This window comes from Dreissena polymorpha, chromosome 16, assembly GCF_020536995.1.
Source record: "Dreissena polymorpha isolate Duluth1 chromosome 16, UMN_Dpol_1.0, whole genome shotgun sequence".
NCBI lineage: Eukaryota > Metazoa > Mollusca > Bivalvia > Myida > Dreissenidae > Dreissena > Dreissena polymorpha.
This window is the reverse complement of record NC_068370.1, coordinates 36,734,332-36,749,174: the sequence shown is the minus strand read 5'-3', so window position 1 is coordinate 36,749,174 and position 14,843 is coordinate 36,734,332. Positions and strand designations below refer to the sequence as shown.

Below are 14,843 nucleotides of genomic sequence, written 5' to 3'. Positions count from 1 at the left end.
CCTAGTTTTTATACATACTCTGCAGAGTGATAAATGAGTCAAATGTTCTGATCATGTTTCATGAAGATTGGACAAAAAAATATGGCCTTTAGGTTGTTGACAAGTTTTATCTTTTATTTGACCTATAAATCCTACTTTCTGCACTCATTTGACCAGTTTAAAACTCTGCAAAGGTATCATTTTTGACGCGTGTTCCGATTCATTTTCATGAAGATATGGCAATCAATGTTAACTCTTAGTGTTCCCTTTGCATATGTTGGATGTATTGATATTAGTGAGGAGAAGTACCATGCTAATAAACCATACACCAACCCTTTAATTAAGAGTTATTGCCCTTTGTTTTTTTGTATATTAATTAACTGTTAAGGGCTATATCTCAGATACATAACACGATTTCAACATGAAACTTCATTGGTGTATTTATATTAATGAGAAGTACCATGCACAAGAACAATAACCTTTCACTATCTTAAATAAGAAATATTGTCCTTTGTTGCGTTTGTATTGTGTAACTTTTCAGAGCTATATCTTGGATATGCTTCAAGTTTCAGTATAAAACTGCATGGGTGTATAGATATCAATGAGGAGAATTTCAATCATAAAATCATTACCCTAAATATTGTTTAGGATTATACTATATATCAAATTTATATCCATAAACAAACTTTATTTGGAAGGGGATATCAATTCAATGAATTTATTTGTTTGAAATGTTTTATCTGTTATGCATTTTTGTTAATATCGTGTACACTTGTTTAAATCATGAAACTTGGTAACCATTAAAGAGAAAAAGTTGTTCATCTGTTGTCAATGGTCAAAAAAGAAAGAACTACAAATTGTCGTAGACACTGAATCTCTGAATAGATTTGGAAACAGACAAATTCACCAGTGGACAATATTATTTTATAGTGGAAAACCAGACATAGAGCCATGATTTGCCAAAACCCAGACAAAATTCCTTTCTTTAAAATCATCTAAACATTACGGTTATTCCACTGTGAAAGTTTTAGCCAGTAGTTTGATGATTTGAAATTAAGTTTCGAAACATGGTCTCAAAGACGATTGCAATGCTAAATGCCTGCCACTAAGCGGGGTCATAAACATGAAAATGACCTTCATATAGCTGCTCATGATTGAAATCTTGCATAAATCAGGTAAAAGGGTATTGAATGTAATTTAAAATCAGAAATTATGAGCGAAAGTTCTCCGGTTTTTCTTGCAATTACTTGTTTTAACTGATGTCCATGCTTCACAAGATTTTTATATCAAACTGGTTATATTATATATTGTGTTTTGACACAGTTTGTATCACAATAAGCTTGAGTTTACATTTGCTTAAACGTGATCTAATTATATTTGACCTCTGTACAACGTGATCTAATTATATTTGACCTCTGTACAACGTGATCTAATTATATTTGACCTCTGTACAATGTGATCTAATTATATTTGACCTCTGTACAACGTGATCTAATTATATTTGACCTCTGTACAACGTGATCTAATTATATTTGACCTCTGTACAATGTGATCTAACTATATTTGACTTCTGTACAACGTGATCTAATTATATTTGACTTCTGTACAATGTGATCTAATTATATTTGACCTCTGTACAATGTGATCTAATTATATTTGACCTCTGTACAATGTGATCTAATTATATGTGACCTCTGTACATGTTAAACAAACTATAATCTCCTGATAAGTCTGCATGTATTGCATGCCCGAACATTCGCTGCTCACGCCAAAAAAACTGAAGTACAATAGTTTACAAAAAGGATGACACATTTTCTCCTATCATTATTGAACTTGGATAAAAGCAACACTTGTATACACTAGATATGAAATCAACAATCTGATGTACATGTTTAAGTGGTAAAAAAAACACATGAACAATCCCAAATATTTCATTTAATGCTTTACAATTATATATCTTTCAATGTACAATGTCTTCAGAAGTGTTGTTTACATTTTATTTCTGGATCCGTAGAGTTATTTTTCTCCTGTATAATTATGCTTTTTTTCAAGTTTTGTTTTAAATATGTGAAAAGTTTTGTAAATTTTTTAAATTATTCATCGAAGATAAGAATTGAATGAAGTACGGGTAGGAGCAATGAAACACAAATAAGTTCCAAATGAAGCCAAGCTTTTGTTGACCTTGGAGGGACATAGCTGATGAACTCCATCAACAGAACAAATGCCTGACAATATAACCTTCCAGCAGGCCTACCCAACTTCTACAATGAAGCCGCTAGGACTGAAGAAGCAGTCATTGCTACACTGTTGTATGTCAGAAGGGTTGTAGGACCAGGCTAGATGCAGGTCAAAGGACAGCAATGGGTTCAGCTCCGTCCTCTGGGACTCCATTGACTAGGTATGCCTCCTTGTGCAGTCTACCCTCCAGATATGAAGATAACATGTCCCTGTCATCCTGAAAACCATAACACGGATCAAGTAACATGTTAACTTTCTGCTGGGTTTTATACAACAGACTGTTGAACAAGAGGGCGACTTGGCCTTAAAATGCTCACCTGAATATTAATATCTTAGTTGTGTACAGTTACCAAAGCTATCACTAAATGCTGTTAATACCTCCACAAACACAAAAGTTACAAAAGGTTTGACATTTTTTAAGTGTGGTATTTTGATCTTTTATGTCAATTTATGACTTTTACCAAAATGTCGAAATCGGGTTCTTTTGTATGAAAAAATTCTATGACCACACACGCAGAACTGAATATGGTTTAAAATTGACTTGTACCAATTTATACCAGAAGTCAAATAATTAAAAATTTTAATTAGAAGTTATGTTATTGAGAGTTAAATTCTACCCATTTTACACGATCAATAGGCAAAACTTAACACAAATGACTTAGAAGGTCCTGGATATTGAATATGAGCTATGGGAAGTTACTTGTTTGCAATAAAGACAGGTATTTTCCAAGGTAGCACACCTAGTCATTGGAAAGGCCTATAGATGTATTAGTTGACATGAAATTCAGGGCCTGTATTCACCAACAAATTCTAAGACTCAAGTCTACAAAAAAAAAATCTTTACACATTTAATTTCACAGTATAATTTAGTTCAATATGACACACAATCTAATACATTTAACAAACCCTTTTTTATTTACCCATAATTTGAACAAACTTGGTACGGTAGAGAACCACCATATGATGTTATATGCCAAATTACACCACTGCAGGGCTTGTCGATTAAGAAAAGAAGATGGTGTTATTTTGCAATACCAGTCTTTACAAATCATGTAACTCTTGGTGCTAGCCATTTTCGAACCCAAGGGTACGATTTGAATAAACAAAAGATTGTCTAGGGGTTTAGTAGTCGAAGTTTTTGGAAAAAAAATTAACAAAAACATGCACTCATGTGGGATAAGGGAAAACATGGTAGCCTAAATGCTCCCCGTAAGTACACGGTGAGCTAAATATTATGTAACACACTTCTACTCCCTTTTAGTACACAGCAGGAGAAGTTATATGTAAGTGAAACACAAACGACAAACTTTTATTCAAGACAGTCAAAAATAATTCCTTTTAAATATCAGCACACAATAAATGTTGTGCACTGCTTAATGGCGTGTCAAGATTCATGTTAATTGAAACAAGAGGGCCTGAAAGACCCAAAGTCACTCACGTGATATACAAAGGTGCTGACCTGTTCTGTGCAGCCCAAGATATCATTAGAACAAATGTTCAGGCCAAGTTTCCTGAAGAGTGAACTACAAATGTTACTTTTAGAGTGCTAACAAGGTTTTACTATACCAATTCAAGGATAAATTCCCCACCAATTGGCAGCCATGTTTTTCAACAGACCAGAACCATTTTTGAACTGATCCAAGATATTATTAAAACAAATGTTCTGACCAAGTTTCATGAACATTGGATTATAAATGTGACTTAAAGAGTATTAACAAGTTTTTACTAAAAGCCATTTAAGGAATAATGTCCCGCCTCCTGGCGGCCATGTTTTTTTAAGGCAACTGGAACCATATTTGAACATATCCAAAATATCATTGGGATAAAGATCAGACAATAAATGTAGTCTCTAGAGTGTTAACAAGGTTTTACTATAGCCATATAAGGAAAAATGCTCCGCCCCCTGGTGGCCATGTTTTTCAACAGACCAGAACCATTTTCGAACTCATCCAAGAAATCACAAAAATAAATGTTCTGAAAAGTTTCATGAAGATCAGACAATAAATGTGGCCTCTAGGTGTTAACAAAGTTTTACTATAGCCATATAAGGGAAAATGCCCCACCTCATGGTGGCCATGTTTTTCAAGCAACTGGAAGCATTTTCTAACTCATCCAAGATGTCATTGGGGATCAATCTTCTGACCATTTTTTATGGTGATCGGACTATACATGTGGCCATGTTTTTTGAAGCAACTGGAACCATCTTTGAACTCGTCCAAAATATCATGAGGATAAAGATTAGACAATAAATGTGGCCTCTTGAGTGTAAACAAGGCTTTTCTATAGCCATATAAGGAAAAATGACCCGCCCCCTGGCGGCCATGTTTTTCAACCAACCGGAACCATTTTCGAACTCATCCAAGATATAATTGGCACAAATCTTCTGACCAAATTTCATGAAGATCTGACATTAAATGTGGACTCTAGAGTGTTAAAAAGGCAAATGTTGACGCAGCACAACGCATGATGGACAAAAGGCGATCATGAAAGCTCACCATTAGCACATTGTGCTCAGGTGAGCTAAAAAAAACTGAAGACGAAATTTGAAGAACAAGAAATGACAATAGACTACCAAACCAACCACCCAACATGTGACTCCAGTAAACCCCTACCCAACCCTGTAAAACTTCTTTTGACAGCTGTCAATCATAATGCACCTGGTATATAATGGCCCGAGGGAATTTACATGTGGCTGATGTGCCATTATAATAGATCATGAAACATTGTTGTAGTTTTTTAGCTCTACTGCCAAAGGCAGAAGAGCTTATGGGATGGCATGGTGTCTGTCTGTGTTTATCCGATAAAATCCACAGTTTTCATCCGATTCTTTTCAAACTTGTTCAGTGTCTTTATATTATTGAGGACTCGAACCCTATTGATTTTCAGGTCACTGGGTCAAAGGTCAAGGTCACAGTGACTCGAAAAGTAAAATGGTTTCCGGATGATAACTCAAGAATGCTTAGGCCTAGGATTATGAAACTTCATAGGTACATTGATCATGACTGGCTGATGACCCCTTTTTCAGGTCACTAGGTCAAAGGTCAAGGTAACAGTGACTCGAAATAATAAAATGGTTACTTTTTCTTGTTTACCTGATAAAGTCCACAGTTTTCATCCGATTCTTTTCAAACTTCTTCAGTGTCTTTATATTAATGAGGACTCGAACCCTATTGATTTTCAGGTCACTGGGTCAAAGGTCAAGGTCACAGTGACTCGAAATAGTAAAATGGTTTCCAGATGTTAACTCAAGAAAGCTTACGCCTAGGATCATGAAACTTCATAGGTACATTGATCATGACTGGCAGATGACCCCTATTGATTTGCAGGCCAATAGGTCAAAGGTCAAGGTCACAGTGACTCGAAACAGTAAAATGGTTTCTAGATGATAACTCAAGAATGCTTACGCCTAGGATCATGAAACTTCATAGGTACATTGATCATGACTGGCATATGACCCCTATTAATTTTCAGGTCAAAGGTCAAGGTAACAGTGACTCAAAACAGTAAAATGGTTTCTGGATGATAACTCAACAATAATAAGGCCTAGGATCATGAAACTTTATAAGTACATTGATCATGACTGGCAGATGACCCCTATTGATTTTCAGGTCACTAGGTCAAAGTCAAGGTCACAGTGACAAATAACGTATTCACACAATGCTGCCACTACAACTGTCAGCCCATATGGGGCATGTTTTACAAACAGCCCTTGTTTAAAAAGAGCAATGTCGTAGCAATAAGTCCAGAATGACTTCCCTTTGAATATGAGAAAATATTTAAATCCCACTTAATTACGCAATTAATTCCACAGCTTTCATCCAATTATTTCAAATCTATTTTTATGCGATGGTGTTTCTTCCGTGTATGCAAACTGTGAAAGGGGGTTTCTTTCGCTATGTCGTTTTTAGGGAAGGTTGTTTCTTCCAAAGGGGGTTTATTCCGGTAATCCAATATTTTGACACCCTTGCTTTTGACCAAATCAGTTATTTTTAATAACTAAATTTGTCCACAATTAATGACTCTAAATTTTCTGACAGTTTATTTTACAATGATATTTTACCAGAATTCTGCCCAGTTGCACTTATCTGGTGACACTTTTATCATATTTTTACAGTGACCGGTTTAAGGTAATAAAACCCAGTTTAGTTTATTGTAAGTATTCCCGGTACACTGACTGCTGACTAATGTGCTGGTAAAATGAAAGATCAATTTAGGTGTCCTGCAGGCAAGTCCCCCTTTGAGTTCAAATGTCCCAACCATTTTATGGAGTATCTCCATTTGTACCTGGAAATGCATTAAATTATGTCACTTTGTTATGCATGTTTTCTAATATGTTTCAATTGGGCAGATTATATGTTAGTAGCTTACCAAATATACCACCTTGAAATTAAGTATCAAACTAGAACTTTGTCACAGACGTGACTATTACCCCCACATGGCGCATTGACACATAATATTTTGCATGTCGTCTCCACAAAAAACAGCAGACACCATGCTCAATTTTTAAAACACACTTAGTGACCCCTTTACCTAGTTTTTGACCCAGAAAGGCCCATGTTCTAGCTTGGCCTTAAGATCATCTCCATACAACTTCTGACCAAGTTTGGTGAAGATCTGATGCAAACTACTTGAATTAGAGAGCGGACACCATGCTGAATCATAATGTTAAAAAACGCACTGGTGAAGATCTGATGTAAACTACTTGAATTAGAGAGCGGACACCATGCTGAATGTTAAAAAACGCACTAAGTGACCCCGTGACCTAGTTTAAGGCCCGGAATGGCCCATGTTCAAACTTGTCCTAGAGATCATTTAGATAAAACTTGTGACCGAGTTTGGTGATGATTGGATGAAAACTACTTAAATTAGAGAGCGGACAACATGGTGAGGTTTAAAACGCACTAAGATACCCCATGACCTAGTTTTTGACCTGGCATGACCCATATTCAAACTTGACCTAGACATCATCTAGATACAACTTCTGACCAAGTTTGGTGAAGATTGGATGAAAACTTCTTGAATTAGAGAGCGGACAAGATTGTGATGTTTAAAACGCACTAAGTAACCCAGTGACCTTGTTTTTGACCCGGCATGACCCATATTCAAACTTGCCCTAGACATTATCAAGATACAACTTCTGACCAATTTTGGTGAAGATTGGATAAAAACTACTTGAATTAGAGAGCGGACAACATGGTGAGGTTTAAAACACACTAAGTGACCCCATGACCAAGTTTTTGACCCGGCATGGCCCATGTTCGAATTTGACCTACACATCATCTAGTTACAACTTCTGACTAAGTGTGGTGAAGATCGGATTAAAACTACTTGAAATAGAGAGCGGACACCATGCTCAATGTGTAAAACGCACTAAGTGACCCTGTCCTAGTTTTTGATCTGGCATGGCCCATGTTCGAACTTGGCCTACAGATAATCTAGATAAATCTTCTGACCAAGTTTGGTGAAGGTCGGGTGTAAACTACTTGAATAAGACAGAGGACACCATGCTGAATGTTAAATAAACAGCTGCGCCATGAGCGCATGATACGCCCGTCGTTCGCCAATGAAGTAGTAAGATAATAAATAACCCTTTGAATCATTTTTTTACTTCAGTTTATTTGTATTTGAATACATGGTTTATTTTATAAGTACATGAGCATGGAGCGCCGTCTCCTTGACATTCATACCATATCTTTTTTTGAGTATATGTATGCATTTCTTTAGAGGATATGGAGTTGAAGTAAACCTGTTATAGATATTTTGACCAATAATAAAAGAGAAATGTAGATGGGTAAGTGGTAGTGTACAATCGGAATAGAAAAAAGCTCACCTTGTTCAATTTTTCAGGGATACTAAAAAAAAAAAAAAAAAAATCCATCGAAGGATATTTGAGGTACAGTAGGACATTCAATGAAATCACGAAATTTTGACGAACAAAGTCCCATAACTCTGGAACGACAATTCAGAATTCCGTCAAAAACGAAAGGGGATCAGGGTTTATCAATATTAAGATTGTGTTGAAATTTGAAAAAAATCCATCGAAGGATATTTGAGCTACAGTAGGACATTCAATGAAATCACGAAATTTTGACGAACAAAGTCCCATAACTCTGGAACGACAATTCAGAATTCCGTCAAAAACGAAAGGGGATCAGGGTTTATCAATATTAAGATTGTGTTGAAATTTGAAAAAAATCCATCGAAGGATATTTGAGCTACAGTAGGACATTCAATGAAATCACGAAATTTTGACGAACAAAGTCCCATAACTCTGGAACGACAATTCAGAATTCCGTCAAAAACGAAAGGGGATCAGGGTTTATCAATATTAAGATTGTGTTGAAATTTGAAAAAAATCCATCGAAGGATATTTGAGCTACAGTAGGACATTCAATGAAATCACGAAATTTTGACGAACAAAGTCCCATAACTCTGGAACGACAATTCAGAATTCCGTCAAAAACGAAAGGGGATCAGGGTTTATCAATATTAAGATTGTGTTAAAATTTGAAGAAAATCTGTCAAAGGATATTTGACGTAGCGTACGACATTAACAGACGGACGGACGGACGGACGGACGGACAGACGGACGCGGGGTATACCATAATACGTCCCGTCATAGACGGGCGTATAAAAACACACTAAGTGACCCCGTGACCTAGTGTTTGACCGGCAAGGCCCATTAGCGAACTTGGCCTTAAAGGGATCTTTTCACGCTTTGGTAAATTGACAAAATTGAAAAGAGTTGTTTCAGATTCGTAAGTTTTCGTTTTAGTTATGATATTTGTGAGGAAACAGTAATACTGAACATTTACCATGGTCTAATATAGCCATTATATTCATCTTTTGATGATTTTAAAACCTAAAAATTATAAAGCGTTGCAACGCGAAACGATTGAATAATTTGGAGAGTTCTGTTTTTGTCGTTAAATTTTGTGAAACTACAAAGATTGCTTATATAAGGTATAAAATACGTCGAATGTGTACTCGGCGGAATAGCTCAGTAGGCTAGAGCGTTTTTACTTCAGGACTCTGGCAGGACTCCAGGGGTCACTGGTTCGAAACCTGCTCCGGGCAATGTTCTTTTCCTTTTTTAATTTTTTTTCTTGATTTTTTACTGGAGCTTTTACGATCAAATGTTTACATTTATCAATATAAAGCATTTAATGAATAAGTTAAAAAATGTCAAAATCTGTGAAAAGGCCCCTTTAAGATCATCTAGATACAACTTCTGAACGAGTTTGTTGAAGATCGGATGAAAACTTCTTGAATGAGAGAGCGGACAACATGCTGAATGTTTAAAACGCACTTAGTGACCCCATGACCTAGTTTTTGACCCGGCAAGGCACATGTTCGAATTTGGCCTAGACATCATGTAGATACAACTTCTGACCAAGTTTGGTGAAGATCGGATGAAAACTACTTTAATTAGAGAGCGGACAACTTGCTGAATGTTTAAAACGCACTAAGTGACACCGTGACCTAGTTTTTGACCCGTCAAGGCCCATGTTCTAACTTGGCCTAGACATCATGTAGATACAACTTCTGACCAAGTTTGGTGAAGATCGGATGAAATCTACTTGAATTAGAGAGCGGACACTTAATAAGGACCGACAATCAGACCGACCGACAAGTTCACTCCTATATACCCCCCTAAACTTCGTTTGTGGGGGTATAATAATGCCTGTATTAAACATAATAACATGCCCATAATGCAATATCATTTTATATTGCTACAAACCTCACTGATGAACCCATAATGGACGAGCTCCTCTGCTAGCACCAAAGCACTGTCTTCCTCTCCAAATTCACAGTCAAGCTGCCTGTTGATCTTGTCATCCATACGTAACACGAGGGTCAGGTGGAAGACTGACTGCTGATCCTCTACACTCTTAATCTGACAAGAAGAAATGTTCATCACTCGACGAGTTTCTATGTCTTGGGGCTCAGGAGTAACAACTTTCTCCTGCTCAGTTGCTTCAGGAGTCACAGCTCTCTGATTCTGTTGTGGGGGCTGTGGTAGGTCAAAGGCTGTGAGTGGATAGATCCCATTTCTGGAGAAAAATTAAAAAAAAAAATTCTCTAGAACAAAATAATTGCTGAAAATTAAACACTATAAAAGCAAAATACACTTAGCATATTTAACCCTATATATATATCGCTATATGTATACATGTCCCGGAAAATCGGCCAATGTCCCAGAAAAGAGCTAAATGTCCTGGAATTGGTCTGAAAATTTATGGCATGTATGCCCTTTGCATGCTGGGAAATTTGTTGTCTGCTAAAATGTTGTCTAAAATCAGCAGTTTCTTCGATTTTTTTCAAAGAATACTATCAGAATAGCAAACAGTTTGGATCCTGATGAGACACCAGGTTCTGTGGCATCTCATCTGGATCCAAACTGTTTGCAAATGCCTTCAAAATTTGGTTCCAGCACTGAAAGAGTTAAAACCATACATAAAATACAAGATTGTACCTGACATCTTCTAAAAATTTCTCTAATTCCTGTCCTTGAACTTGGTGAAACCTGAAAGCAGACAATTATTTCTGAGTGCAAATAATTTGCAACAACATGGAAAGCATGGCCCTAATGGCTTCCATAATTTTACTCAATCAAAGATACCATCTGTAACATCTGAATGCCCTTGCTGCCTTCAAAATGAAGTCGATTCAATATCTACAACAACATGGCATTCTAACATCCAACTGATTTCACAACCAGTTTTCTGGACTTTTCTCATACTTAACAGTTTTCAATATATTATTATTAAGAACTTAATTGAAATACATGTATTACAAATAATATACCAATGCATCAAAACCAGGTTTTAAAGGCCTTAGTTGCTAAATTTTATTTAAACAAGTGTATCAGGTGCAGTAGGTGCATTATTGTCTCACCAATTACAGTAAGTCTATGGGATTGAATTTTTAAGAAGGCCATAGGCCATAGGTCGCTAAACCTGAGGAAGGATGTAATGTATTTAGAACCATTTGAAAACTTGACCAAGATATCACTAGAAAAAATATTCTAGGTAAGTTACATGATGATTGTGCAAATAAATGTAGCTACTAGAGGTTTCCCAATAATTATTTCTGATTCCCAGTGACACAGTTAAAACTTCAAAACTTAAAAAAGGATACTTTTTACAAATCTTATAATCAATATTTGAGGGACTTAATTCTGATTCGCTAATCATTGACTGAATACGCATGAATATTTTTATAAAAATTATTGGCCATTCAAATGTAATCTAAGTCTTTTGGCTATCTATTGTTATATTAAGAACCTGAACTATGAATAACATGTTAATTGTCTTAGACAAAAGCCTAAACACGGTTAATAAACACCTGTGTAACCTCCAAGAAAAAAAGGTACAAACACTATCCCTCCCCAGATACCCGACGGTATGACAATTACCATCTTGTTAATTGATGACAGCTGTTCTCCAAGCAATGACTGACACGAGTCTATTTTGGTTCACTAAACAAAAAATGCAACTTTTGGATATTTGTTTGCTTTAATATAGAATATTAGAATACAGATTTTGGATTCAAATATTTTGCCAATGTTCGAATAGTCCAATATTCATTCTCATCAATAATATGTACACAACTGCATTTTTTTTTAAAGCCTACTTTGCGGTACATGAATTATATTAGGATGGATACAATAAACTAGCATATTTGCAGTGTTTTTTGCAATTTAGAGATAAACAATGACTAGACAAGATGGGAAGAATAGGAGGACTTTTTCCAGCAGTATGAATAAATTCAAGTGGATTTAAGTTAAAAACTCATCATAAAACATATGATCAGAAAACATTTAACTTAAATGCTTTGAAAAGCAATTTAGTAGAGACTGGATAATTTGAATACCAGTACACTGTAGGTGCATGAATGGAGAGTCTATCCGTTATCACCAAAAAAGGCTTGCTAAAGCTTGCCCTATGTACATTTTCTATGCCTCATTTAATAAACTTTCTCCATCCCCGCACAAGCCATGTATTCTCAGTATTTCTGACAGCCAGGTTCTGCAACTGCTAGAAGAATTCGTACAATTTTGGTAGAACGATTACAGGAACACTATAACTAGCATACAGTTGTCTGAACATATTGGCTTCATAAATTATGTAATAGCATTTTATATTGTCAATGAAAAGAGAGAGTTAGTGTAAAGGTGTGGAAGACAACACTGTAGCAGGATAGAATATGTGGAGTGCCTGTCCAGGTACCTCCAGAGCGTAGATTCCTCATCCCCATGGTATTTGATCTCAGCAATCACTTTCTTTGGATCAACTTTCAAAATGTGGGTGTCTTCTGCTATGCTCTCCACCAATTGAGCTGAAACACATGAGCAGTATCACACTTGGGCAATTGTTTTTATCTTTTGGTGTACAACGTCTACAGTGTTAAAAAGGGTTTTATTAAAATTCAACTGAGTGACTTAGTTTTTGCACTCACATTACCAGTTCAAACTTGGCATAGATTTTGTCAAGATCACCATTCTGACCAAGTTTTATTGAGATTGATTCATAAATAAGGCCTAAAGAAAGAACACAAGGTTTCTATTAGATATGATCAGATTATCTAGTTTAGGAAATACATGATAATGAGCGAATCTCGGCCTAAATAATGTGAGGATAAACATTCTGATATCTAGACTGTAAACAATGTTTTTCTAACAATCATCCTAGGAACTTATTTTTGGACGCATGTGACCCAAATTTCATTACAAGTTTTCAAGAAAAACATACTGACCAAGCTTCATCAAGATATATACATTTACAGGGATAACACTGTTTTCTAAGATTCGACCTAGCCACCTTTGGTTTGAGTGCACATAATTGTAGTTAGCTTTCATATTGTCAAGAATAACATTCTGACAGAGTTCCATCAAGATTGGATAAAAAATTAGGCCTCTAGAGCAATTACAAACTTAAAGATGGCAACACATGCCGCAGGCGCACAATACGAGATGTACCATGATGGAGGCCGGACATACCATGAACACACAATACGAGACATACCATGATGGAGGCCAGACATACCATGAACACACAATACGAGATGTACCATGATGGAGGCCGAACATATCATGAACACACAATACGAGAGGTACCATGATGGAGAACGGACATACCATGAACACACAATACGAGAAGTACCATGATGGAGGCCGGACATACCATGAACACACAATACGAGATGTACCATAATGGAGGCCGGACATATCATGAACATACAATACGAGACATACCATGATGGATGCTGGACATACCATGAACACACAATATGAGACATACCATGATGGAGGCCGGACATACCATGAACACACAATACGAGACATACCATGATGGAGGCCGGACATATCATGAACACACAATATGAGACATACCATGATGGAGGCCGGACATACTATGAACACACAATACGAGACATACCATGATGGAGGCCTGACATACCATGAACACACAATACGAGACATACCATGATGGAGGCCGGACATACCATGAACACACAATACGAGACATACCATAATGGAGGCCGGACATACCATGAACACACAATATGAGACATACCATGATGGAAGCCGGACATACCATGAACACACAATATGAGACATACCATGATGGAGGCCGGACATACCATGAACACACAATACAAGACATACCATGATGGAGGCCGGACATACCATGAACACACAATACGAGACATACCATGATGGAGGCCGGACATACCATGAACACACAATATGAGACATACCATGATGGAGGCCGGACATATCATGAACACACAATATGAGGCATACCATGATGGAGGCCGGACATATCATGAACACACAATATGAGACATACCATGATGGAGGCCGGACATATCATGAACACACAATATGAGACATACCATGATGGAGGCCGGACATACCATGAACACACAATATGAGACATACCATGATGGAGGCCGGACATACCATGAACACACAATACGAGATGTACCATGATGGAGGCCGGACATACCATGAACACACAATATGAGATGTACCATGATGGAGGCCGGACATACCATGAACACACAATATGAGATGTACCATGATGGAGGCCGGACATACCATGAACACACAATACGAGATGTACCATGATGGAGGCCGGACATACCATGAACACACAATATGAGATGTACCATGATGGAGGCCGGACATACCATGAACACACAATGCGAGATGTACCATGATGGAGGCCGGACATACCATGAACACACAATACAAGATGTACCATGATTGAGGCCGGACATAACATGAACACCCAATACGAGATGTACCATGATGGAGGCCGGACATAACATGAACACACAATACGAGATGTACCATGATGGAGGCCGGACATACCATGAACACACAATACGAGATGTACCATGATGGAGGCCGGACATACCATGAACACACAATACGAGATGTACCATGATGGAGGCCGGACATACCATGAACACACAGTACAAGATGTACCATGATGGAGGCCGGACATACCATGAACACACAATACGAGATGTACTATGATGGAGGCCTGACATATCATGAACACACAATACGAGACATACCATGATGGAGGCCGGACATACCATGAACACACAAT

General features: G+C 37.1%; 1 protein-coding gene and 1 long non-coding RNA gene across 12 annotated transcripts in view; both read right to left on the bottom strand.

Moving 5' to 3' along the window:
* Positions 1-192: 192 nt before the first annotated feature.
* Positions 193-1,617, bottom strand: LOC127862893 (uncharacterized). Its single transcript, XR_008040841.1, has 2 exons — positions 1,548-1,617; positions 193-1,516 (listed from the first exon to the last, which is right to left on the bottom strand). It is a non-coding gene; the product is annotated as an uncharacterized LOC127862893 (long non-coding RNA).
* A 277-nt stretch (positions 1,618-1,894) lies between these two features.
* LOC127862884 (nuclear receptor-binding protein-like) overlaps positions 1,895-14,843 on the bottom strand; it is a 40,595-nt gene continuing 27,646 nt past the window's right edge. For all 11 annotated transcript variants that reach the window (XM_052402146.1, XM_052402145.1, XM_052402137.1 and 8 more), the window contains exons 12-15: positions 12,450-12,558; positions 10,694-10,744; positions 9,959-10,271; positions 1,895-2,434 (exon numbers count right to left, since the gene is read on the bottom strand). In XM_052402146.1, coding sequence (XP_052258106.1) covers positions 2,327-2,434; positions 9,959-10,271; positions 10,694-10,744; positions 12,450-12,558 — 581 coding nt within the window. In that variant the 3' untranslated portion in view covers positions 1,895-2,326. The remainder of the gene's footprint in view (positions 2,435-9,958; positions 10,272-10,693; positions 10,745-12,449; positions 12,559-14,843) is intronic.